This window comes from Oncorhynchus kisutch, linkage group LG30, assembly GCF_002021735.2.
Source record: "Oncorhynchus kisutch isolate 150728-3 linkage group LG30, Okis_V2, whole genome shotgun sequence".
Lineage (NCBI taxonomy): Eukaryota > Metazoa > Chordata > Actinopteri > Salmoniformes > Salmonidae > Oncorhynchus > Oncorhynchus kisutch.
The window spans coordinates 37,853,120-37,881,119 of NC_034203.2; the positions used below are offsets into that span (position 1 = coordinate 37,853,120).

The 28,000-nt window shown below is 45.0% G+C and overlaps 1 protein-coding gene across 1 annotated transcript in view; it reads right to left on the reverse strand.

Moving 5' to 3' along the window:
* Positions 1–28,000, reverse strand: part of kcnab1b (potassium voltage-gated channel subfamily A regulatory beta subunit 1b) — a 67,256-nt gene that overhangs the window by 18,646 nt on the left and 20,610 nt on the right. The window contains exons 2-7 of the mRNA XM_031810659.1: positions 26,665–26,708; positions 23,930–23,967; positions 19,686–19,765; positions 18,741–18,785; positions 14,440–14,484; positions 10,533–10,576 (exon numbers count right to left, since the gene is read on the reverse strand). Coding sequence (XP_031666519.1) covers positions 10,533–10,576; positions 14,440–14,484; positions 18,741–18,785; positions 19,686–19,765; positions 23,930–23,967; positions 26,665–26,708 — 296 coding nt within the window. The remainder of the gene's footprint in view (positions 1–10,532; positions 10,577–14,439; positions 14,485–18,740; positions 18,786–19,685; positions 19,766–23,929; positions 23,968–26,664; positions 26,709–28,000) is intronic.

Genomic DNA, 28,000 nt, shown 5'->3' on the forward strand with positions numbered 1-28,000 from the left:
CTCTGTCTCTATCATCCAGTCAGATAAAGTGAGAGAAGTGAGAGACCTTTCCCCCTCTGTCTCTATCATCCAGTCAGATAAAGTGAGAGAAGTGAGAGACCTTTCCCCCTTCTGTCTCTATCATCCAGTCAGATAAAGTGAGAGAAGTGAGAGACCTTTCCCCCTCTGTCTCTATCATCCAGTCAGATAAAGTGAGAGAAGTGAGAGGCCTTTCCCCCTCTGTCTCTATCCTTTTAACGTGATTCTGTTTGAATACTGAGAGGAGAAAGGGATGAGGGGGTCGAGGGATGAGGGGGTAGAGGGATGAGGGGGTAGAGGGATGAGGGGGAGATATGAATGAGGTATTGTGAAACAGTATGTCAGCTCAGCTCCATTCATAAACACTGACAGAGGAGAGGAGACAGGGATGAAAGGATGGAGAGGAGGAGAGGAAGAGAGGAGAACGAGATGAGAGGATGGAGAGGAAGAGAGGAGACCGAGATGAGAGGATGGAGAGGAAGAGAGGAGACCGAGATGAAAGGATGGAGAGGAGAGGAAGAGAGGAGAACGAGATGAAAGGATGGAGAGGAGGAGAGGAAGAGAGGAGACCGAGATGAAAGGATGGAGAGGAGAGGAAGAGAGGAGACCGAGATGAGAGGATGGAGAGAGGAGAGGAAGAGAGGAGACCGGGATGAGAGGATGGAGAGAGGAGAGGAAGAGAGGAGACCGAGATGAGAGGATGGAGAGAGGAGAGGAAGAGAGGAGACCGAGATGAGAGGATGGAGAGAGGAGAGGAAGAGAGGAGACCGAGATGAGAGGATGGAGAGAGGAGAGGAAGAGAGGAGACCAAGATGAGAGGAGAGGAAGAGAGGAGACCGGGATGAAAGGATGGAGAGGAGGAGAGGAAGAGAGGAGAACGAGATGAAAGGATGGAGAGGAGAGGAAGAGGAGAACGAGATGAAAGGATGGAGAGGAGGAGAGGAAGAGAGGAGACCGAGTTGAAAGGATGGAGAGGAGAGGAAGAGAGGAGACCGAGATGAAAGGATGGAGAGGAGGAGAGGAAGAGAGGAGACCGAGTTGAAAGGATGGAGAGGAGAGGAAGAGAGGGGACCGAGATGAAAGGATGGAGAGGAGAGGAAGAGAGGAGACCGAGATGAAAGGACGGAGAGGAGAGGATGGAAGACAGGAAAGACAAAGGGAGGAGGTTAAGGTGTCCCTAAGTGTGTACATCTGTGTGTTCGTAAGAGTGTATTTATGTGTATATATTTGTGTGTGTGTACACCTAAGTGTGTGTGAGATTAGTTAAAGTCTTCAGAGTTAATCCCAGGGAGTCGTTCTCTCCCCTGTCACCATCCACACATCTTAATCCCTGTCCTGTCATCTCCAGCCTGGTAATACCAAGAACATTTAAGGCTCTGAAGTGACACACACACACACACACACACACATGACTTGCACTTTTCTCCGTCTCACTGATCAGGTGAGGAAGTGGGTGGTTGGAGAGGGGATAGAAGGAGAATAAATAAAAAGCATCCTATTGGTGGATAAAGGAGGAAAACAAGTATGTCCTGTTTAAAAACTTGACAACAATACTGTCTCACTCTCAGAGCCTGTCAATCACTCTACTCTTGTCAAGAACTCCATCAATTAGTAAACAAAAATGTAAAAATACTTTTTAAAATTAGGATTCAATCCTCTGTCAATCAATCAATACATACAGTAAAACCACCAACAAACAACCACATCAACCAATGCTATTCTAAAATGCCCTTGTCTGTCTGTCTGTCTGTCTGTCTGTCTGTCTGTCTGTCTGTCTGTCTGTCTGTCTGTCTGTCTGTCTCTCTCTCTTTCTCTCTCTTTCTCTCTCTCTCTCTCTTTCTCTCTCTCTCTCTCTCTCTCTCTCTCTCTCTCTCTCTCTCTCTCTCTCTCTCTCTCTCTCTCTCCCTCCCTTAGTAAACATATTATTCTGTTCTTCCTTGGGGGGAGAGTTAGAAGCTGACATGAATGTTAATACTATATGAGAGTGCTGAGTCACTGCAGGAGAGGTGCAGGCACTGTGCCGTGGACAGGACGCTGTTGTGCTGGATCAGGGAATTGAATTGGGGTAGTGTGTGTATAAACACAGTCTGGGTGTCAGGGTGAGTTTGTTTAATCCCAGAAAAATACTAAAATAGGAGAGGAGAGGAACTGAGAGGGTAAATAGGAGAGGAGAGGAGAGGAGAGGAGAGGAGAGGAGAGGAGAGGAGAGGAGAGGAGAGGAGAGGAGAGGAGAGGAGAGGAGAGGAGAGGAGAGGAGAGGAGAGGAGAGGAGAGGAGAGGAGAGGAGAGGAGAGGAGAGAACAGGAGAGGAGAGGAGAGAACAGGAGAGAACAGGAGAGAACAGGAGAGAACATGACACAAAGGTATGGATACAGGGGTCCAGAGGGACTTCCAGATTTTGCTCGCCTGAAGTAGTATCTCATGAGTATCTCAGAGTATCTCATGATAAGCTGTAGACCACACTATTTGCCAAGAGAGTTTTAATATATTTTTTTCGTGGCTGTTTATTTACCACCACAGAAGGACTCTGGCACTAAGACCGCACTGAGTCAGCTGTATAAGGAAATAAGCAAACAGGAAACCACTCACCCAGAGTGGCCGGGGACTTTAATGCAGGGAAACTTAAATCAGTTTTACCTCATTTCTATCGGCATGTTAAATGTGCAACCAGAGGGAAAGAAATTATAGATCACCTTAACTCCACACACAGAGACGCGTACAAAGCTCTCCCTCGCCCTCCATTTAGCAAATCTGACCATAATTCTATTCTCCTGATTCCTGCTTACAAGCAAAAATTAAAGCAGGAAGCACCAGAGACTCTGTCTATAAAAAAGTGGTCAGATGAAGCCAGATGCTAAACTACAAGACTGTTTTGCTATCACAGACTGGAATATGTTCCAGGATTCTTCTGATGACATTGAGGAGTACACCATATCAGTCACTGGCTTTATCAATAAGTGCATCGAGGACGTCGTCCCCACAGTGACTGTTCGTACATAACCCAACCAGAAGCCATAGATTACAGGCAACATTTGCACTGAGCTAAAGGGTAGAGCTGCCTCTTTCAAGGAGTGGGACTCTAACCCGGAAGCTTATAATAAATCCTGCTTTGCCCACAGACGAACCATCAAACAGGCAAAGCGCCAATACAGGACTAAGATTGAATCGTACTACACCGGCTCCAACGCTCGTCTTATATGGCAGAGCCTGCAAACTATTACAGACTACAAAGGGAAGCACAGCCGTGAGCTGCCCAGTGACACGAGCCTATCAGATGAGCTAAATCACTTCTATGCTCGCTTCGAGGCAAGCAACATCGAGGCATGCATGAGAGCATCAGCTGTTCTGGACGACTGTGTGATCACACTCTCCTTAGCTTACGTGAGTAAGACCTTTAAACAGGTCAACATTCACAAAGCCACTGGGCCAGACGCATTACCAGGACGTGTGCTCCCGGCATGTGCTGACCAACTGGCAGGTGTCTTCACTGACATTTTCAACATGTCCCTGATTGAGTCTGTAATACCAACATGCTTCAAGCAGACCACCATAGTCCCTGTGCCCAAGAGCACCAAGGTAACCTGCCTAAATGACTACAGACCCGTAGCACTCACTTCCATAGCCATGAAGTGCTTTGAAAGGCTGGTAATGGCTCACATTAACACCATTATCCCAGAAACCCTAGACCCGCTCCAATTTGCATACAGCTCAAACAGACCCACAGATGATGCAATCTCTATTGCACTCCACACAGCTCTTTCCCACATGGACATTGATTGACAAAAGCTCAGCGTTCAACACCATAGTGCCCTCAAAGCTCATCACTAAGCTAAGGATCCTGGGACTAAACACCTCCCTCTGCAACAGGATCCTGGACTTCCTGACAGGCTGCCCACAGGTGGTGAGGGTAGGTAGCAACACATCTGCCACGCTGATCCTAAACACTGGAGCCCCTCAGGGGTGCATGCTCAGTCCCCTCCTGTACTCCTTGTTCACCCACAACTGCATGGCCAGGCACGACTCCAAACCATCATTAAGTTTGCAGACGACACAACAGTGGTAGGTCTGATCACTGACAACGATGAGACAGCCTATAGGGAGGAGGTCAGAGACCTGGCCGGGTGGTGCCAGAATAACAACCTATCCCTCAACGTAATTAAGACAAAGGAGATGATTGTGGACTACAGGAAAAGGAGGACCGAGCACGTCCCCATTCTCATCGACGGGGCTGTAGTGGAGCAGGTTGAGAGCTTCAAGTTCCTTGGTGTCCACATCACCAAACAACTAGAATGGTCTAAACACACCAAGCCAGTCGTGAAGAAGGCACAACAAAACCCATTCCCCCTCAGGAGACTGAAAATATTTGGCATGGGTCCTCAGATCCTCAAAAGGTTCTATAACTGCAACATCGAGAGCATCCTGGTTGCATCACTGCCTGGTAAGGCAACTGCCCGGCCTCCGACTGCAAGGCGCTACAGAGGGTAGTGCGTACGGCCCAGTACATCACTGGGGCCAAGCTTCCTGCCATCCAGGACCTCTACACTAGGCGTGTCAGAGAAAGGCCTTAAAAATTGTAAAAGACCCCCAGCCACCCCAGTCATAGACTGTTCTCTCTACTACCGCATAGCAAGCGGTTCCCGGAGCACCAAGTCTAGGACCAAAAGGCTTCTCAACATCTTTTACCCCCAAGCCATAAGACTCCTGAACAAGTAATCAAATGGCTACCTGGACTATTTGCCCCCGCCAACCCCTCTTTTGCGCTGCTGCTACTCTCTGTTTATCATCTCAGTCACTTTCACCATACATTCTGCCACGCCCTGATCTGTTTCACCTGCCCTTGTGATTGTCTCCACCTCCTCCAGATGTGGCTTGTTTTTCCCAGTGTATTTATCCCTGTTTCCTGTCTCTCTGTGCCAGTTTTGTATGTTGTATGTTCCAGTTTCATCTTGTATGTTTCCAAGTCAACAAGCGGTTTTCCCATTCTCCTGCTTTTTGCATTCTCCCTTTTCTAGTCCTCCTGGTTTTGACCCTTGCCTGTTTCTGGACTTTGTACCCGTCTGCCTGACGATTCTGCCTGCCTTGACCACGAGCCTGCCTGCCACTCTGTACCTCCTGGACTCTGAACTGGTTTTGACCTTTTGCCTGTCCATGACCATTCTCTTGTCTATTCCCTTTGGATTTATTAAATATCTTAAACTACAACCATCTGCCTCCTGTGTCTGCATTTGGGTCTCGCCTTGTGCCTTGATACATTCATGTACATATTACATCAATTAGCCCGACTAACCGGTGCCCCCGCACATTGGCTACCCAGACTATTTGCATTGTGCCTCCACATTGACTCTGTACCAGTACCACCTGCACATAGCCTCCACATTGACTCTGTACCTGTACCCCCTGTATATAGCCTCCATATTGACTCTGTACCGGTACCACCTGTATATAGCCTCCACATTGACTCTGTACCGGTACCACCTGTACATAGCCTCCACATTGACTCTGTACCAGTACCACCTGTATATAGCCTCCACATTGACTCTGTACTGGTACCACCTGTATATAGCCTCCACATTGACTCTGTACTTGTACCCCCTGTATATAGCCTCCATATTGACTCTGTACCGGTACCCCTGTATATAGCCTCCACATTGACTCTGTACCGGTACCACCTGTACATAGCCTCCACATTGACTCTGTACCAGTACCCCCTGTATATAGCCCCCACATTGACTCTGTACCGGTACCACCTGTATATAGCCTCCACATTGACTCTGTACCGGTACCTCCTGTATATAGCCTCCACATTGAATCTGTACCGGTACCACCTGTATATAGCCTCCACATTGAATCTGTACCAGTACCTCCTGTATATAGCCTCCACATTGACTCTGTACCGGTACCCCTGTATATAGCCTCCACATTGACTCTGTACCAGTACCCCTGTATATAGTCTCCACATTGACTCTGTACCAGTACCCCTGTATATAGTCTCCATATTGACTCTGTACCGGTACCCCCTGTATATAGCCTCCACATTGACTCTGTACCGGTACCACCTGTATATAGCCTCCACATTGACTCTGTACCAGTACCCCTTTATATAGCCTCCACATTGACTCTGTACCAGTACCACCTGTATATAGCCTCCACATTGACTCTGTACCAGTACCACCTGTATATAGCCTCCATATTGACTCTGTACCGGTACCTCCTGTATATAGCCTCCATATTGACTCTGTACCGGTACCTCCTGTATATAGCCTCCATATTGACTCTGTACCGGTACCTCCTGTATATAGCCTCCATATTGACTCTGTACCGGTACCTCCTGTATATAGCCTCCACATTGACTCTGTACTGGTACCCCCTGTATATAGCCTCCACATTGACTCTGTACCGGTACCTCCTGTATATAGCCTCCATATTGACTCTGTACCGGTACCTCCTGTATATAGCCTCCACATTGACTCTGTACCAGTACCCCCTGTATATAGCCTCCACATTGACTCTGTACTGGTACCCCCTGTATATAGCCTCCACATTGACTCTGTACCGGTACCTCCTGTATATAGCCCCATATTGACTCTGTACCGGTACCCCCTGTATATAGCCTCCACATTGACTCTGTACCGGTACCTCCTGTATATAGCCTCCATATTGACTCTGTACCGGTACCTCCTGTATATAGCCTCCATATTGACTCTGTACCGGTACCTCCTGTATATAGCCTCCATATTGACTCTGTACCGGTACCTCCTGTATATAGCCTCCATATTGACTCTGTACCGGTACCTCCTGTATATAGCCTCCATATTGACTCTGTACCGGTACCTCCTGTATATAGCCTCCACATTGAATCTGTACCAGTACCTCCTGTATATAGCCTCCACATTGACTCTGTACCGGTACCCCTGTATATAGCCTCCACATTGACTCTGTACCAGTACCCCTGTATATAGTCTCCACATTGACTCTGTACCAGTACCCCTGTATATAGCCTCCATATTGACTCTGTACCGGTACCTCCTGTATATAGCCTCCATATTGACTCTGTACCGGTACCTCCTGTATATAGCCTCCATATTGACTCTGTACCGGTACCTCCTGTATATAGCCTCCATATTGACTCTGTACCGGTACCCCCTGTATATAGCCTCCATATTGACTCTGTACCGGTACCTCCTGTATATAGCCTCCATATTGACTCTGTACCGGTACCTCCTGTATATAGCCTCCATATTGACTCTGTACCGGTACCTCCTGTATATAGCCTCCATATTGACTCTGTACCGGTACCTCCTGTATATAGCCTCCATATTGACTCTGTACCGGTACCTCCTGTATATAGCCTCCATATTGACTCTGTACCGGTACCTCCTGTATATAGCCTCCATATTGACTCTGTACCGGTACCTCCTGTATATAGCCTCCATATTGACTCTGTACCGGTACCTCCTGTATATAGCCTCCATATGACTCTGTACCGGTACCTCCTGTATATAGCCTCCATATTGACTCTGTACCGGTACCTCCTGTATATAGCCTCCATATTGACTCTGTACCGGTACCTCCTGTATATAGCCTCCATATTGACTCTGTACCGGTACCTCCTGTATATAGCCTCCATATTGACTCTGTACCGGTACCTCCTGTATATAGCCTCCACATTGAATCTGTACCAGTACCTCCTGTATATAGCCTCCACATTGACTCTGTACCGGTACCCCTGTATATAGCCTCCACATTGACTCTGTACCAGTACCCCTGTATATAGTCTCCACATTGACTCTGTACCGGTACCCCTGTATATAGCCTCCATATTGACTCTGTACCGGTACCTCCTGTATATAGCCTCCATATTGATTCTGTACCGGTACCTCCTGTATATAGCCTCCATATTGACTCTGTACCGGTACCTCCTGTATATAGCCTCCATATTGACTCTGTACCGGTACCCCCTGTATATAGCCTCCATATTGACTCTGTACCGGTAACCTCCTGTATATAGCCTCCATATTGACTCTGTACCGGTACCTCCTGTATATAGCCTCCATATTGACTCTGTACCGGTACCTCCTGTATATAGCCTCCATATTGACTCTGTACCGGTAACCTCCTGTATATAGCCTCCATATTGACTCTGTACCGGTACCCCCTGTATATAGCCTCCATATTGACTCTGTACCGGGTACCCTCCTGTATATAGCCTCCATATTGACTCTGTACCGGTACCTCCTGTATATAGCCTCCATATTGACTCTGTACCGGTACCTCCTGTATATAGCCTCCATATTGACTCTGTACCGGTACCTCCTGTATATAGCCTCCATATTGACTCTGTACCGGTACCTCCTGATATAGCCTCCATATTGACTCTGTACCGGTACTCCTGTATATAGCCTCCATATTGACTCTGTACCGGTACCCTCCTGTATATAGCCTCCATATTGACTCTGTACCGGTACCTCCTGTATATAGCCTCCATATTGACTCTGTACCGGTACCTCCTGTATATAGCCTCCATATTGACTCTGTACCGGTACCTCCTGTATATAGCCTCCATATTGACTCTGTACCGGTACCTCCTGTATATAGCCTCCACATTGAATCTGTACCAGTACCTCCTGTATATAGCCTCCACATTGACTCTGTACCGGTACCCCTGTATATAGCCTCCACATTGACTCTGTACCAGTACCCCTGTATATAGTCTCCACATTGACTCTGTACCGGTACCCCTGTATATAGCCTCCATATTGACTCTGTACCGGTACCTCCTGTATATAGCCTCCATATTGATTCTGTACCGGTACCCCCTGTATATAGCCTCCATATTGACTCTGTACCGGTACCTCCTGTATATAGCCTCCATATTGACTCTGTACCGGTACCTCCTGTATATAGCCTCCATATTGACTCTGTACCGGTACCTCCTGTATATAGCCTCCATATTGACTCTGTACCGGTACCTCCTGTATATAGCCTCCATATTGACTCTGTACCGGTACCTCCTGTATATAGCCTCCATATTGACTCTGTACCGGTACCTCCTGTATATAGCCTCCATATTGACTCTGTACCGGTACCTCCTGTATATAGTCTCCATATTGACTCTGTACCGGTACCTCCTGTATATAGCCTCCATATTGACTCTGTACCGGTACCTCCTGTATATAGCCTCCACATTGACTCTGTACCGGTACCTCCTGTATATAGCCTCCATATTGACTCTGTACCGGTACCTCCTGTATATAGCCTCCATATTGACTCTGTACCGGTACCTCCTGTATATAGCCTCCACATTGACTCTGTACCAGTACCCCTGTATATAGCCTCCATATTGACTCTGTACCGGTACCTCCTGTATATAGCCTCCATATTGACTCTGTACCGGTACCTCCTGTATATAGCCTCCACATTGACTCTGTACTTGTACCTCCTGTATATAGCCTCCATATTGACTCTGTACCAGTACCACCTGTATATAGCCTCCACATTGACTCTGTACCAGTACCTCCTGTATATAGCCTCCATATTGACTCTGTACCAGTACCACCTGTATATAGCCTCCACATTGACTCTGTACCAGTACCTCCTGTATATAGCCTCCACATTGACTCTGTACCGGTACCTCCTGTATATAGCCTCCATATTGACTCTGTACCGGTACCTCCTGTATATAGCCTCCATATTGACTCTGTACCGGTACCTCCTGTATATAGCCTCCACATTGACTCTGTACCGGTACCTCCTGTATATAGCCTCCACATTGACTCTGTACCGGTACCTCCTGTATATAGCCTCCATATTGACTCTGTACCGGTACCTCCTGTATATTGTCTCCACATTGACTCTGTACCGGTACCTCCTGTATATAGCCTCCATATTGACTCTGTACCGGTACCTCCTGTATATAGCCTCCACATTGACTCTGTACCGGTACCTCCTGTATATAGCCTCCACATTGACTCTGTACCGGTACCTCCTGTATATAGCCTCCATATTGACTCTGTACCGGTACCTCCTGTATATAGCCTCACTACTGTTATTTTTACTGTCATTTCTTTACTTGTCTATTGTTCACCTAATATCTAGTTTGTACTTAAAAATTACACTGTTGGTTAGGGCTTGTAAGTAAACATTTCACTGTAAGGTCTACACCTGTTGTATTCGGCACATGTGACAAAGAAACTTTGATTTGACCTTGAGTGCTAATGTCCATGGTCTATCATATTAGAGACTGCTTCCACAAACAAACAAAAACAAACAAAGGCTTTACAATTGAACCAACTCAATCTCCCAGAGACATCCGACCCTGAGCGACATACAGGTACTTCAAAAGAGGAGGTCAAGATCAACGGAGCGCACTGGAGGAAATGAATCACAAGGGAACTGTGGTAGAAAGAGAGGGGGAGAACAGGAGGAAGGGGGGGGATATAGAGGTGAACTGGGGCATGGAGTTATGTGAAGGACGAGACAGATGGAAGAGGAGGAGAGGAAATCAGACAGTTTACCTTCAATGATGTGCTTCCTGTTGAGTCCTCTCTCGGTTTCGGCTCTGGTAAATAACATAGAAGTGAATATACACATCAGTGGAGGCTGCTGAGGGGAGGACGGCTCATAATAATGTCCAGAACAGAGCAAATGGAATGGCATCAAACACCTGGAAACCATGGAAACCATGTGATGTATTTGAGACCATTCCAGCCATTCCGCTCCAGTCATTACCACGAGCCTGTCCTCCCCAATGAATGTGCCACCAGCCTCCTGTGATAAACACACCGACAAGTATACACACAAGGAGAAACTGATTAGATCCATGAACTGGTCCCACCAGCCAACAAGATGCCTACAAATTGCTGAAAAGACAAGAGACACAAATCCAGGAAAATAATCCTGCAGAAACCGGTCATGTGGATTATAATGAACAGATTTTTATTTGCGGTTGAAACATTAAGTATGACATTTGAAAGTGTAAATTACTAACTTTAGAAGCTTTTTTAAAACTCAAATCTGCAAGTTCTCCTGCAACAGGGTGATCAAATTAAGATCCTACTGTACATCTGTACAATGTGCTCTGGGAAGCATCAGCAATGACAAAACACATTTTTGCTTCTGTCTGTCAGTGTTGCAAATACAATGCCGTGTAATCTATTGTGGATGTCTGATTCAATGACAAACTGTCAGTGCCGTTATCACATCATCTACCCATCTCTTTCCCCATAACCATCTTCCCCTGTCCATCATCTACCCATCCCTTTCCCCATAACCATCTTCCCCTGTCCATCATCTACCCATCTCTTTCCCCATAACCATCTTCCCCCTGTCCATCATCTACCCATCTCTTTCCCCATAACCATCTTCCCCCTGTCCATCATCTACCCATCTCTTTTCCCATAACCATCTTCCCCCTGTCCATCATCTACCCATCCCTTCCCCCATAACCATCTTCCCCCTGTCCATCATCTACCCATCCCTTTCCCCATAACCATCTTCCCCCTGTCCATCATCTACCCATCCCTTCCCCCATAACCATCTTCCCCCTGTCCATCATCTACCCATCTCTTTCCCCATAACCATCTTCCCCCTGTCCATCATCTACCCATCTCTTTCCCCATAACCATCTTCCCCCTGTCCATCATCTACCCATCTCTTTCCCCATAACCATCTTCCCCCTGTCCATCATCTACCCATCCCTTCCCCCATAACCATCTTCCCCCTGTCCATCATCTACCCATCTCTTTCCCATAACCATCTTCCCCCTGTCCATCATCTACCCATCCCTTCCCCCATAACCATCTTCCCCCTGTCCATCATCTACCCATCTCTTTCCCCATAACCATCTTCCCCCTGTCCATCATCTACCCATCTCTTTCCCCATAACCATCTTCCCCCTGTCCATCATCTACCCATCCCTTCCCCCATAACCATCTTCCCCCTGTCCATCATCTACCCATCCCTTCCCCCATAACCATCTTCCCCCTGTCATCATCTACCCATCTCTTTCCCCATAACCATTTTCCCCCTGTCCATCATCTACCCATCTCTTTCCCCATAACCATCTTCCCCCTGTCCATCATCTACCCATCTCTTTCCCCATAACCATCTTCCCCCTGTCCATCATCTACCCATCTCTTTCCCCATAACCATCTTCCCCCTGTCCATCATCTACCCATCTCTTTCCCCATAACCATTGTCATGTCTTTACTATCATTAAATGAAGAATGTTCGTTTTTATCAAAGATTCTCTGTAGTATTACGCGATTAAACGCGATTAAACTGATTAATCATGTAACTGTAATTAACTAGGAAGTCAGGGCACCAAAGTTATAATTTTCCTAATATAACTCTTCAGATATTTCATATCTAGTGTGAACCATATTTTATATCTGAACAATTAGTCTTCGAATTAATTAATTATTCTTTACCTCACGTTAGTCTTATTCCAAACGTCGTAAATTGTTGGTTATCTGCATGAACCCAGTCTTCACTATGAGTCATCCATACATCAATTGTCTTAAATAGTTTATTTACTAACTCAGTAATTCACAGAAATGCATAAACAAACAGTTTATAGTTACAAGGAAATGATAACGGAGTTTCCCTAGTGGGCTAAACCGGCATGGCGGCTTGGTGTACAAAAGGGGAAGTGGGGGTCGACTAAGAAGTCACTACACAGTTGATAATTATAACAATTGAAATGCTAATCCTTTGCACATGAACGCTCACTCATTCGGGAACAATTGCAATCAATATATATATATATTTACGCTCAGTGTGTCGTTGGGATCTCTGTTGAAAAGTTAGTTTCTGTTGGAGAGTGTCCGTCCTCTCTCTCGGTCTCTCTCTGTCGTGGTTAGAATGGATGGTTCAGAGTGACATTCATTCAAACGGACCAGTTCGTAGCTGGATCTCCGGAACATAAATGTTGTTCGGACCTCAAGTTCTGTGAGGTGGAAGAAATTCCTTTGTTCTCTATGAAAATTCACTCTGTCTCTATACTGTGGCCATGAGGAGATCATCTCCTCCAGGGATTTAAGACCTCTCTCTGACCACAGCAGCCTGTGTGTAGGAGGCAGGGAGAGGTTGATAGGGCTTTCTGTACCCAAAGAGGGCAACGTCATGACACCATCTTCCCCCTATCCATCATCTACCTATCTATCTTTCTTCTCTCTATCGTTCCCCAATCACCTCTCTCCCCTTTACCCCCTCCCTCTCTCCCCCTTTTTTCCTGTTCTGCACACGCACACACAGAGAGAGACAGAGAGAGAGAGACAGAGAGAGAGACAGAGAGAGAGACAGAGAAAGAGACAGAGACAGAGAGAGAGAGAGAGAGAGAGAGAGAGACTACTCTCTCTCTCTGAGTGAACCAGGCTGACTGGCCCCCACGCTACACTACTCTCTCTCTGTGTGAACCAGGCTGACTGGCCACAACGCCACACCTCTCTCTCTCTCTCTCTCTCTCTCTGTCTCTCTGTCTCTCTCTCTTTCTCTCTCTGTCTCTCTCTCTCTCTTTCTCTCTCTGTCTCTCTCTCTCTCTTTCTTTCTCTCTCTCTCTCTCTCTCTCTCTCTCTCTGTCTCTCTCTCTCTCTCTCTCTGCATCCCTCCCTCTCTCTCATTTGCTTTTCTCTCTCACTCCTTTTCTCTCTCCCTCCCCTTTCTCTCCATCTCTCTCTCTCTCTCTCTCTCTCTCTCTCTCTCTCTCTCTCTCTCTCCATCTCTCCCTTTAATCTGGTCCATAGTGGAGAGGGCTGTCACCACAGAACCACTATAATACTTCAAAGATATAGCTGGCTGAGTTTCAAATTATTCCCCATATATTGCCCTGCACTACTTTTGACCTGAGTATGTGTGCAAATCTCAGATAACAACCCAATTCATTGTGCACATGCCGTATCCTAATCACCCTGTTGTTGCTGCAATTTTCCAGACAGAATCCAGAAAGAACTCGGACAGAACTCGGAAAAACCCTGAGACAGAACCCAGACAGAACCCAGACTGAGCACAGATAGAACTCAGACAGAATTCAGACAGAACTCAGACTGAGCACAGACAGAACTCAGACAGAATTCAGACAGAATTCAGACAGTACAGTGTCCATATGACGACAGCTTCAGTACAGATATGTCAATGAGGAGGAAGAGACTAACTCAGATCAACAGTACTCAGCTCTGAAACCATAACTATTTTTGTAAAACAATGGTAGAGATTAGTCAACACTTTTTCATTGGTATGATGCTCTGAATGGGAGAATCTCAAATGCATTTCCTTGATGATTTATAGCATAATTTCTCCTCGCCTCCTCTCAAAACCCATTGGTTGAGAAGGTCAGAGGCAAGTGAAGGAGGCAAGTGTAAAGATGCTAGGAGTCAAGGGAATACTATTGAGATTTTCCAATCGTCTGAGGAGGCAGCTACTTACTTTCCACCCCAGTAGAGCTTGGTGGTGATCACCAGACTGGATCTCCTACAGGAAGACAGGCAGACATAAAGATGTACAGACAGACAGACGGAGAGACGGACAGAGAAATTAGACGGAGAGAAAGACAAAGATTAGAAAGACATATGGACATCCTTATCCCACTTAGGCATATAATATCACTTAGGGTATATAATATCACTTAGGCATATAATATCACTTAGGGTATATAATATCACTTAGGGTACATAATATCACTTAGGGTATAAAATATAATCTAGGTATATAATATCACTTAGGGTATATAATATCCCTTAGGCATATAATATCACTTAGGGTATATAATATCACTTAGGGTATATAATATCACTTAGGCATATAATATCACTTAGGGTATATAATATCACTTAGGGTATATAATATCACTTAGGGTATATAATATAATTTAGGTATATAATATCACTTAGGGTATATAATATCACCTAGGCATATAATATCACTTAGGGTATATAATATCACTTAGGGTATATAATATCACTTAGGGTATGTAATATCACTTAGGGTATATAATATAATTTAGGTATATAATATCACTTAGGGTATATAATATCACTTAGGCATATAATATCACTTAGGGTATATAATATCACTTAGGGTATATAATATCACTTAGGGTATATAATATCACTTAGGCATATAATATCACTTAGGGTATATAATATCACTTAGGGTATATAATATCACTTAGGCATATAATATCACTTAGGGTATATAATATCACTTAGGGTATATAATATGATTTAGGTATATAATATCAATAGCCTTCTGGTAGTCTGTCTTTACACTGTAGAAGAAACAGTATGGATCCTTTAGCTTTTTACACATGCTGTTCAAGTATGAAGAAACGTATACTGGGAGACTTTCTCAGAACTTTGATAGGATCCAGTGTATCAACTCAACTGAAAGTCAAATCCCCATTAAACACTGTTTAATGTTTAATATTTAACACCCGGAGTTGCAGTGGGAGGCACTGAACCGGCGTGAACTGAAGAACTGGAGAGTGAAGCGTTTATGAAGTGTACAGTGGAGAAATGTAGCAGCATAAATGTATGAGATCAATACGTGCTGAGGCCGCCGCCGAGCCTACAAGCCTACCAGCCTTCACATAGCCGAGAACACTCAACCAACTCTCCTCTGATTGCCATGGTTACTGCTGCAGACCTAGTTAGCTGATTGGTGGAGGAGTTATATTGGTGATGGATCTGATATAAAGCTGTGTGTTTTGATTTAAGGTAGATTAGCATTTGTTAGCTGTCTCCCAGGCAAAACCCCCGCAAGCATGTAAGCACGCAACCCACACTGGGTGTACACACACCCACACACAAATCAAATCACATTTTATTGGTCACATATACATGGTTAGCAGATGTTAATGCGAGTGTAGCGAAATGCTTGTGCTTCCAGTTCCGACAGTGCAGTAATATCTAACAATTCCCCAACAACTACCTAATACGCACAAATCTAAAGGCGTGAATGATAATATGTACATATAAATATATGGATGAATGATGGCCGAGCGACATAGGCAAGATGCAATAGATGGTATAGAATGCAGTATATGCATATGACATGAGTAATGTAAGATATGTAAACATTATTAAAGTGGCATTATTTAAAGTAGCATTATTAAAGTGGCATTGTTTAAAGTAACTAGTGAACCACACACACGTTATGTTCTTCTATACTTGTGGGGACCTAAAATGAATTTATTTTCAAATTCCCACTTCACCTAACCCCTAACCAAATCCTAACCATAACCTTAACCCATAACCAAAACCTAAACCTGAACCTACACCTAATTCTTAAACCTAAACCTAACCACTAAACCCTTATGCATACTCTAATTCTAACCCTAATCATAACCCTAAAACTAAACCTAACCACTAACCCCTTATGCATACCCTAATTCTAACCCTAATCATAACCCTAAAACTAAACCTAACCACTAACCTCTTATGCGTACCCTAATTCTAACCCTAATCGTAACCCTAACCCTAACCCTAAACCTAAGCCCAAGACTTAAAAAAGCCTTTGTCCTCATGGGGATGTGGGAAATGTCCCCACGTGGGAGAATTTCAGAGGTGGGATCAAGTCACTATAATTCAAGTCACAAGCAAGTCTCAAGTCACAAGAGTTGAGTCAAGTCCAAGTCGAGTTACAAGTTTTCAAGTCAAGTCTCAAGTGTAGTAAAAAAAAAATCTATACATGGAACGACTTGTACAACCACAAATCTTTGTCTATTTATTAAGGCTACCAGACAGTCCTTTTCATTATTTTGTCTACAACACATTTTGATCAGCCAATGTAATTGTAAAAGAGGGACCTTGTAGCAGTCATAAGGGCATGAAATCAGCAGAAGGCAAGGCAGGTTAACGTGCTCAGTGTAGATGTATATACATGTCTTGGTGATCCAATGGTGAAAGTGCCATATCATACAAAATATACAAGTAGATTTATCAAATATACACAGACAACAGCCTCAGTATCAGGCTTGACCTGTCCTACCTGAACGGACACAGGTAGAGGGCAAGACTGTACAGCCTCCCCTTGAGAAACCAAATGGACTCTGTCTGACAGGAGCTCCAACAGGTAGGCCTGCATAATATAAGCACTTGGAACACAGAACCATACAATTACCCAATTAGCAAATACAACCAATAAACTGGTTCTACAATATAAATGGCAATTTCCACATCCATTGTTACATTCGTCTTAAATCAGACTTAATGATTATTCATTATATTTCATCACCCTGCATTCATGGAACAATCATTTTCTCTTATTCAATGTTCTGACTCCAAAGCATGCAGCGCAGGCCACGTAGAGTATTTCTATGCGCACAGAGGCGCGACACACGGAACTCCGACGTAACCAGGAAAATAGGAACGAAAGGAACCATACATAGAATTAAATAAGCAGAACTTTTACCTCATGGGTCTTGTCAACGTTCATGTGCACTATAAACATTGCGCTCACTCAGAGCAGGGTAAGGAATAGTTGGGTAAATTAAAATTTATCATAGGGCTATCAAACATGAAACTGAAACTGTCCACGTGTCGCAATAAACGGTACGGGGATGGAACGATGAAACGCTAGCAATTATTGTAGTATTAGATGGAATATAGATTTACTACAAAATCCTATGTATTTAAATGTGTGAAAGCAACAGCAAATATTTAAAAAAGAGGGAAAAAAAGCGCTCTCCACTGGCGGGAGTTTGGAGAGCACAATAGAAGACCCTCCCCTATAGTGCGTCTTTGCCTATAGTGCGTCTTTGCCTATAGTGCGTCTTTGCCTATAGTGCGTCTTTGCCTATAGCGTCCTTTGCCTATAGTGCATCTTTGCCTATAGTGCGTCTTTGCCTATAGTGCGTCTTTGCCTATAGTGCGTCTTTGCCTATAGTGCGTCTTTGTCTTTGCCAAATTCCAAATGCAAGCTTCATAACTAAATGTTCAATTTCAAGCAATTGTTACACACCAAAAGACCAGCAAGCCTATGCTAGTAATTGTTGTGAGCTTGCAAAGTCAACAGTTATATTGTTGATCATCAAACATGTTTGGAGCTGCATATTTATTTATTATGTCAATTCTCTCGTCCTCCAATTTGACGTTTGTGCTGCACCCGATCCTATAGCTGTACACTACAGCAAATCAGCAATCTGTTCATTAGCTCACCGACCTACGTAGATTGACAGTCAGTTTGAGTGCCGGTATGCATTTCACTAGCCAATCTGTTGCAGATTTATTTTATTTTTTTGCAACGGCGATGCTGCGGCTACTGTGTCTGGCTGAGTGTAGAGTAATCCATGGAGACTGTGCCACAAAACGAGTGACAAAACATGACATAACCTGGCCAGATAATTTCAAGTCATCAGTCTCAAGTCAAAGTTGAGTCCCGATTCTTGAGACTCCAAGTCAAGTCTCAAGTCATTTTTATTTTCTATCAAGTCGAGACTGAAGTCATTCAATTTGTGACTCGAGTCAGAATCGAGTCCAATGTGACTCCAGTCCACAACTCTGGAGAATTTTCCTTGATTTACTATCCTTGTGGGGACCCCCCCCCCCCCCCCCCCCACACACACACACACATTCACATGCACGCACGCACACACACACACACACACACACACACACACACACACACACACACACACACACACACACACACACACACACACACACACACACACACACACACACACACACACACACACACACACACACAGTTTAAAGATGATACATTACCTCCAGCACTTTTTCTTGATGATGTTCCCCAGGATTATCTCAGCTCTGTAATAAAGCAGGGAGATTAACTGTGTGTGTGTGTGTGTGTGTGTGTGTGTGTGTGTGTGTGTGTGTGTGTGTGTGTGTGTGTGTGTGTGTGTGTGTGCGTGTGTGTGCCATAGATCTGCACCATATAGCTCTGATTAATTGTGGAGTCACCCAGAGGTCTATACTGTTGTAGGTGGTTGCTCCACACTGGTAGGTGATGAGCTGAGATTCCCTCACAGTTCTGACGTGCTAAAGGTTCTGTTGCTAAATCCAATCCACTATTTTGGAAATCAGTTGAGGATGAATGTCCATGTAAGTAAAAACCAAAAGCCACAGTTTACTGTGTTAAAAGTCATTCAGGGAGACGGCACGTGTTTCATACTGTATAAAATAAACTGCTCTACATATATACTGTATATATATATCCTGTACTACGTGCTGTCATGTGTGCATGGAAGCGCAAATGTACTGGCGTGGGTTGCCAGCTTGTTTTTGCCTCTCGTTGTCTTGGCAAGGCAACCACGCTGAATGCACAATCAGCATGCACCCACACTGTGAACCTACGTGCTTTAGAACTAATCCCATTCCATATGGTTGATTCAAGATACTGTACAGATATAGGATCTTAATTTAATTCAAGATACTGTACAGATGTATGAAATAATTTGATTAAAGATACTGCACAGATGTAGGAAATGTATTTGATTCAGGCTACTGTACAGATGTAGGATCTTAATTTGAACCTAACTACTGTATGTGGTCTTGGCTGACACCTACATTTTGTGGGTGTTAGTGGTGGACTGGAACAAAAACCTGCACAGTGTGTGTGCGTGTCAGCCCTCCAGGACCAGATTTAGCAAGCCATCTCTGCTCTGTGGGTTCAGGTAGGTAGGTAATAGGTATTCAGATCACACTCACTTCCCCCCGGCATAAACTTCGGCTGTGTCAAAGAGATTGACCCCATTCTCATATGCTATGGTCATCAGCTGCTCAGCCACCTGAGAAACACATAACAGGATTCATCACCTCAGTGGAGAACAGGGAGCTGGCAGCTGGGCAGTGTTCATTTAGTAGGAATAAAAGAAGAGGAAAACATTTTGATGATAAAAATCCAATTGAACAGTCCTCTATTGAGCAGTCCTCTATTGAACAGTCCTCCATTGAACAGTCCTCCATTGAACAGTCCTCTATTGAGCAGTCCTCTATTGAGCAGTCCTCCATTGAACAGTCCTCTATTGAACAGTCCTCTATTGAACAGTCCTCTATTGAACAGTCCTCTATTGAACAGTCCTCTATTGAGCAGTCCTCTATTGAACAGTCCTCTATTGAGCAGTCCTCTGTTGAACAGTCCTCTATTGAACAGTCCTCTATTGAACAGTCCTCTATTGAGCAGTCCTCCATTGAACAGTCCTCTATTGAACAGTCCTCTATTGAGCAGGCCTCTATTGAACAGTCCTCTATTGAACAGTCCTCTATTGAACAGTCCTCTATTGAACAGTCCTCTATTGAACAGTCCTCTATTGAGCAGGCCTCTATTGAACAGTCCTCTATTGAACAGTCCTCTATTGAACAGTCCTCCATTGAACAGTCCTCTATTGAACAGTCGTCCATTGAACAGTCCTCTATTGAACAGTCCTCTATTGAACAGTCCTCTGTTGAGCAGTCCTCTATTGAACAGTCCTCTGTTGAACAGTCCTCTGTTGAGCAGTCCTCTGTAGCTCAGTTGGTAGAGCAAGGGCTTGTAACGCCTGGATAGTGGGTTTGATTCCAGGACCAGACGTGTGCACGCATGATTGTAAGTCGCTTCGGATAAAAACATTTGCTTAGCAGCATATATTTTGAGACAAACACTATGGCATGAGATATTAAATTCCAGAAAGTACCACCTCTTGTTTTCAAAATGGTATCTCCTGTTGAGTTCCCGCTGAACATACCCAGTGGTAGTAGACCGAGGCCAATTCCAAACATAGGCGTAACTCAGGCTATTGAAGCTCCAGTACTTGTCTCCTGTTGTCATGGTACAGCTCCAACAGACCAATGTTTCTGTGTCACCAATCTTAAGAGTCTCATTTTGTACTAATTCAATGTATTTGTTCCTGAATGTTTGTTGTCTAGTCTATGGGATCCCCCTGTTAGTATACTGTAAAGTAAAATAAATAGAATGTATATAATAATAATTTGACTATATACAGGTATATAAAATAATGACATAATACACAAACAGCCAGACAATAACAACACCATAATACTTGTTACTTGTTATCCCCTAACACTCGGTCAACCATCTTTCCAGTTGTTGTACCAGCAGGTCACTTTAACAAGTCTACCCATTTCAGCATCTCCAGTAGAGAGGTGCCAGAGTTCAATGCCCTCACTGCATCATTGTGTGTGTGTGTGTGTGTGTGTGTGTGTGTGTGTGTGTGTGTGTGCCTGTGGATGGCATGCACATGCATGTGTGTGTGTGTGTGTGTGTGTTCAACTGTGTGTGTCCTCTCTTCATGCTCCTGTCTATGAATGAGGTTGTGGGTTCCCTGTCTATGAATGAGGTTGTGGGTTCCCTGTCTATGAATGAGGTTGTGGGTTCCCTGTCTATGTGTGAGGTTGTGGGTTCCCTGTCTATGAATGAGGTTGTGGATTCCCTGTCTATGAATGAGGTTGTGGATTCCCTGTCTATGAATGAGGTTGTGGATTCCCTGTCTATGAATGAGGTTGTGGGTTCCCTGTCTATGTGTGAGGTTGTGGGTTCCCTGTCTATGAATGAGGTTGTGGGTTCCCTGTCTATGAATGAGGTTGTGGGTTCCCTGTCTATGAATGAGGTTGTGGATTCCCTGTCTATGTGTGAGGTTGTGGGTTCCCTGTCTATGAATGAGGTTGTGGGTTCCCTGTCTATGTGTGAGGTTGTGGGTTCCCTGTAAATGTGTGAGGTTGTGGATTCCCTGTCTATGAATGAGGTTGTGGGTTCCCTGTCTATGTGTGAGGTTGTGGGTTCCCTGTCTATGAATGAGGTTGTGGATTCCCTGTCTATGAATGAGGTTGTGGGTTCCCTGTCTATGTGTGAGGTTGTGGGTTCCCTGTCTATGAATGAGGTTGTGGGTTCCCTGTCTATGTGTGAGGTTGTGGGTTCCCTGTCTATGTGTGAGGTTGTGGATTCCCTGTCTATGAATGAGGTTGTGGGTTCCCTGTCTATGTGTGAGGTTGTGGGTTCCCTGTCTATGAATGAGGTTGTGGGTTCCCTGTCTATGTGTGAGGTTGTGGGTTCCCTGTCTATGTGTGAGGTTGTGGATTCCCTGTCTATGAATGAGGTTGTGGGTTCCCTGTCTATGTGTGAGGTTGTGGGTTCCCTGTCTATGAATGAGGTTGTGGATTCCCTGTCTATGAATGAGGTTGTGGGTTCCCTGTCTATGTGTGAGGTTGTGGGTTCCCTGTCTATGAATGAGGTTGTGGGTTCCCTGTCTATGTGTGAGGTTGTGGGTTCCCTGTCTATGTGTGAGGTTGTGGATTCCCTGTCTATGAATGAGGTTGTGGGTTCCCTGTCTATGTGTGAGGTTGTGGGTTCCCTGTCTATGAATGAGGTTGTGGATTCCCTGTCTATCAATGAGGTTGTGGGTTCCCTGTCTATGTATGAGGTTGTGGATTCCCTGTCTATGATTGAGGTTGTGGATTCCCTGTCTATGAATGGGGTTGTGGATTCCCTGTCTATGAATGAGGTTGTGGGTTCCCTGTCTATGTATGAGGTTGTGGGTTCCCTGTCTATGTGTGAGGTTGTGGATTCCCTGTCTATGAATGAGGTTGTGGGTTCCCTGTCTATGTGTGAGGTTGTGGGTTCCCTGTCTATGAATGAGGTTGTGGGTTCCCTGTCTATGTGTGAGGTTGTGGGTTCCCTGTCTATGTGTGAGGTTGTGGATTCCCTGTCTATGAATGAGGTTGTGGGTTCCCTGTCTATGTGTGAGGTTGTGGGTTCCCTGTCTATGAATGAGGTTGTGGATTCCCTGTCTATGAATGAGGTTGTGGGTTCCCTGTCTATGTGTGAGGTTGTGGGTTCCCTGTCTATGAATGAGGTTGTGGGTTCCCTGTCTATGTGTGAGGTTGTGGGTTCCCTGTCTATGTGTGAGGTTGTGGATTCCCTGTCTATGAATGAGGTTGTGGGTTCCCTGTCTATGTGTGAGGTTGTGGGTTCCCTGTCTATGAATGAGGTTGTGGATTCCCTGTCTATCAATGAGGTTGTGGGTTCCCTGTCTATGTATGAGGTTGTGGATTCCCTGTCTATGATTGAGGTTGTGGATTCCCTGTCTATGAATGGGGTTGTGGATTCCCTGTCTATGAATGAGGTTGTGGGTTCCCTGTCTATGTGTGAGGTTGTGGGTTCCCTGTCTATGAATGAGGTTGTGGATTCCCTGTCTATGAATGAGGTTGTGGGTTCCCTGTCTATGTGTGAGGTTGTGGGTTCCCTGTCTATGAATGAGGTTGTGGGTTCCCTGTCTATGTGTGAGGTTGTGGGTTCCCTGTCTATGTGTGAGGTTGTGGATTCCCTGTCTATGAATGAGGTTGTGGGTTCCCTGTCTATGTGTGAGGTTGTGGGTTCCCTGTCTATGAATGAGGTTGTGGGTTCCCTGTCTATGTGTGAGGTTGTGGGTTCCCTGTCTATGTGTGAGGTTGTGGATTCCCTGTCTATGAATGAGGTTGTGGGTTCCCTGTCTATGTGTGAGGTTGTGGGTTCCCTGTCTATGATTGAGGTTGTGGATTCCCTGTCTATGAATGGGGTTGTGGATTCCCTGTCTATGAATGAGGTTGTGGGTTCCCTGTCTATGTGTGAGGTTGTGGGTTCCCTGTCTATGAATTAGGTTGTGGATTCCCTGTCTATCAAGGAGGTTGTGGGTTCCCTGTCTATGTATGAGGTTGTGGGTTCCCTGTCTATGTATGAGGTTGTGGGTTCCCTGTCTATGTATGAGGTTGTGGGTTCCCTGTCTATGTATGAGGTTGTGGGTTCCCTGTCTATGTATGAGGTTGTGGGTTCCCTGTCTATGTATGAGGTTGTGGGTTCCCTGTCTATGAATGAGGTTGTGGGTTCCCTGTCCATGTGTGAGGTTGTGGTAGCTCTGAGGTTGTGGGTTCAGTTCTCTTATCAATCATAGTTATTAGTTATAGTTTGAATCTTAACTTACCTCATCTGAAATCTGACCTCCAAATGTTACCCAAGTACCTGAGAGAAAGAGGGACATATGTCAGCATTCATATCTTATGCTGTGGAACACACTAAATGTCAGTCTAAACCCTTATATATCAACAGTGAAAGAAAAGTTAACACCTAGTAAATGGTTACTAACTTTCTAAAATAAAACATTCCGTGAGTTACGCTCGCAAATCCTACATCTAACAAAACATGTGAAAGGTCAGAGGTGAGAGGGCACAGTAGGAGGTGTGGCTGACCACCAGGTTCAGTACTCATCAAGTTGTACTGTTTAGTTTTGGGGTTTTATGCCGAGGCTAATGGCCCAGTCACAACGCTCTGTCTCATGATTTAGATGGCTGTCAGACTCCACTTACCCATGATTCACCACTGCTAAACCAGCCTTGGATGGAGCTCTCTCTGTCTTTCGTGTGTGTGTGTGTGTGTGCGTGCGTGTGTGTGTGTGTGTGTGTGTGTGTGTGTGTGTGTATGCGTGCGTGCGTGCGTGCGTGTGTGTGTGTGTGTGTGTGTCTCTGTGTGTATGTGCGCTTCTGTCTGTCTTTCCATTCATGTGTGTGTGTGTGTTATGATGCCAACTTTGCTCCTGGTCTTTGCAGTGTAAAGCTACATTTCCTCTGTCCTTGTCACAATCTCTTAGCATCACCCTGAAATAATGATGGAAACAAACAGAGTTGTCTCTCTCCCGTGTCCCCAGCACCCCTTCAGTTATTAATATAGTGTATTCACTGTTTGTTGACTTCTCCCTTTACCCTCAATTACACCCCCGGTGTTACAACTGGGTCAATTACATCCCCGGTGTTACAACTGGGTCAATTACATCCCGTGTTACAACTGGGTCAATTACATCCCCGGTGTGTCAACTGGGTCAATTACATCCCCAGTGTTACAACTGGGTCAATTACATCCCCGGTGTTACAACTGGGTCAATTCATCCCCGGTGTGTCAACTGGGTCAATTACATCCCCGGTGTGTCAACAGGGTCAATTACATCCCCGGTGTGTCAACAGGGTCAATTACATCCCCGGTGTGTCAACTGGGTCAATTACATCCCCGGTGTGTCAACAGGGTCAATTACATCCCCAGTGTTTCAACAGAGTCAATTACATCCCCGGTGTTTCAACAGGGTCAATTACATCCCCAGTGTTTCAACTGGGTCAATTACACCCCCGGTGTTACAACTGGGTCAATTACACCCCCGGTGTTACAACTGGGTCAATTACATCCCCGGGGGTTACAACTGGGTCAATTACATCCCCGGTGTGTCAACTGGGTCAATTACATCCCCAGTGTTTCAACTGGGTCAATTACACCCCTGGTGTTACAACTGGGTCAATTACACCCCTGGTGTTACAACTGGGTCAATTACATCCCCAGTGTTACAACTGGGTCAATTACATTCCCAGTGTTTCAACTGGGTCAATTACACCCCCGGTGTGTCAACTGGGTCAATTACATCCCCAGTGTGTCAACAGGGTCAATTACATCCCCGGTGTGTCAACAGGGTCAATTACATCTCCAGTGTTTCAACAGGGTCAATTACATCCCCGGTGTTTCAACAGGGTCAATTACACCCCCGGTGTTACAACTGGGTCATTTACACCTCCGGTGTTACAACTGGGTCAATTACATCCCCAGTGTTTCAACTGGGTCAATTACACCCCCGGTGTGTCAACTGGGTCAATTACACCCCTGGTGTTTCAACTGGGTCAATTACACCCCCGGTGTGTCAACTGGGTCAATTACACCCCCGGTGTGTCAACTGGGTCAATTACACCCCCGGTGTTACAACTGGGTCAATTACACCCCCGGTGTGTCAACAGGGTCAATTACACCCCCGGTGTTTCAACTGGGTCAATTACACCCCCGGTGTGTCAACTGGGTCAATTACACCCCCGGTGTGTCAACAGGGTCAATTACACCCCTGGTGTTTCAACTTGGTCATTGGAGTTGACGCAGGGTGTGTGTGTGTGTGTTTGTGTGTGTGTGTGTGACAGAGATAAACACAAAGAGAGTGATTATAATGATCTCCCCAAAGTATAATTGTTAATATATTTATGAGGCAGATTAATTAAATCAATCCTATCAAAGAGAATTAGACCGGTTACCCCCCCCCGGTGTGTGTGTGTTTGTGTGAACTGGATATGTGTGATAATTGAGCAGCTTGTTTTCTGAAAGCGGGATTAACACACTGTAAATATCGGCCCTGCCCCTCAAGACTGAGCCTATAGAAGAGGTATACGATGCAGAACTTCATCTCTCTGTGTCTCTGTCTCTCTCTCACAGACACACACACACACACACACACACACACACACACACACACACACACACACACACACACACACACACACACACACACACACACACACACACACACACACACACACACACACACACGCACACACACACAAACCCACCTGTTGGATATTATAGCACCTGGAGAGAGTTGAGCTGAACACAGATTACACATGGATGCTAATCAAACGTACTCACTGAGGCCCAAACAGGATACACATCAAACATACTCACCGAGGCCCAAACAGGATACACATCAAACATACTCACCGAGGCCCAAACAGGATACACATCAAACATACTCACCGAGGCCCAAACAGGATACACATCAAACATACTAACCGGGGCCCAAACAGGATACACATCAAACGTACTCACCGAGGCCCAAACAGGATACACATCAAACGTACTCACCGAGGCCCAAACAGGATACACGCAAGCCTGATTTTCCCAGGTTCCTGTGGAGAACACATCCACACATTGTTATTGAGTGGAAGAACACACACACACTAACAATGCCATGGTATTAGACGGGATGTAAACACTCAAAACGTACTGGCAGCTGTGTGCTCCGCAAGGAGCCGAAATGTGGAAAACAAAGAAACAAAGAAAATCTATTATAATGATAGGAGCGGAGGGCCTTCTGCCTCTCAGTCTTCCTCGTAGTTGATCAGTGGACAGAATCATTGGAACACACCTCTGTCTCTGGTCCAATCATAAATCAGAATCGAGAGATTACTGGGAGAGAAGAGTTGATGTAGTCCATATATCACACGTTACATTCTCACAATGGTATTTCCCTGGTCCTGGAGCATTGCATTGTTTCTAAAGGTTTTTAAAAGCCCCTTGAGGACTATAAGGGCTGATTTGACTCGTAACTAAAAGGACAACGTTGTATTACTTTTTATACCTCTGTGGGGTTTGAAATCAGAGATTTTGTACGAAACGTTTTTCTCTCTTTCTAGTTCAGTAAGGCATTAATCTCTTCTTCAGTTCTCTCATTCGTTCTCACAATCAGACTGTTGTAGACACGCACACACACACCCTCCCACCCGCACACACACACGCACACGCACACACCCGCACATGCACGTGCACACGCACGCACACGCACACACACACACACACACACACACGCACACGCACACACCCGCACACGCACACGCACACACACACACACACACAGAAATAGCTGACAATTATACCCTAGAACATTCTATTGCTTTTGTCTGCCTCAGAAACACAACGCAACACTATCTGCAGCATCTGCCACAATCCCCACTGCAGAGCTAGTTTATTACCATATCACCACTGCAGAGCTAGTTTATTACTATATCACCACTGCAGAGCTAGTTTATTACTATATCACTACTGCAGAGCTAGTTTATTACCATATCGCCACTGCAGAGCTAGTTTATTACTATATCACCACTGCAGAGCTAGTTTATTACTATATCACCACTGCAGAGCTAGTTTATTACTATATCACCACTGCAGAGCTAGTTTATTACTATATCACCCCTGCAGAGCTAGTTTATTGCTATATCCCCACTGCAGAGCTAGTTTATTACTATATTACCACTGCAGAGCTAGTTTATTACTATATCACCACTGCAGAGCTAGTTTATTACCATATCACCACTGCAGAGCTAGTTTATTACTATATCACCACTGCAGAGCTAGTTTATTACTATATCACTACTGCAGAGCTAGTTTATTACCATATCACCACTGCAGAGCTAGTTTATTA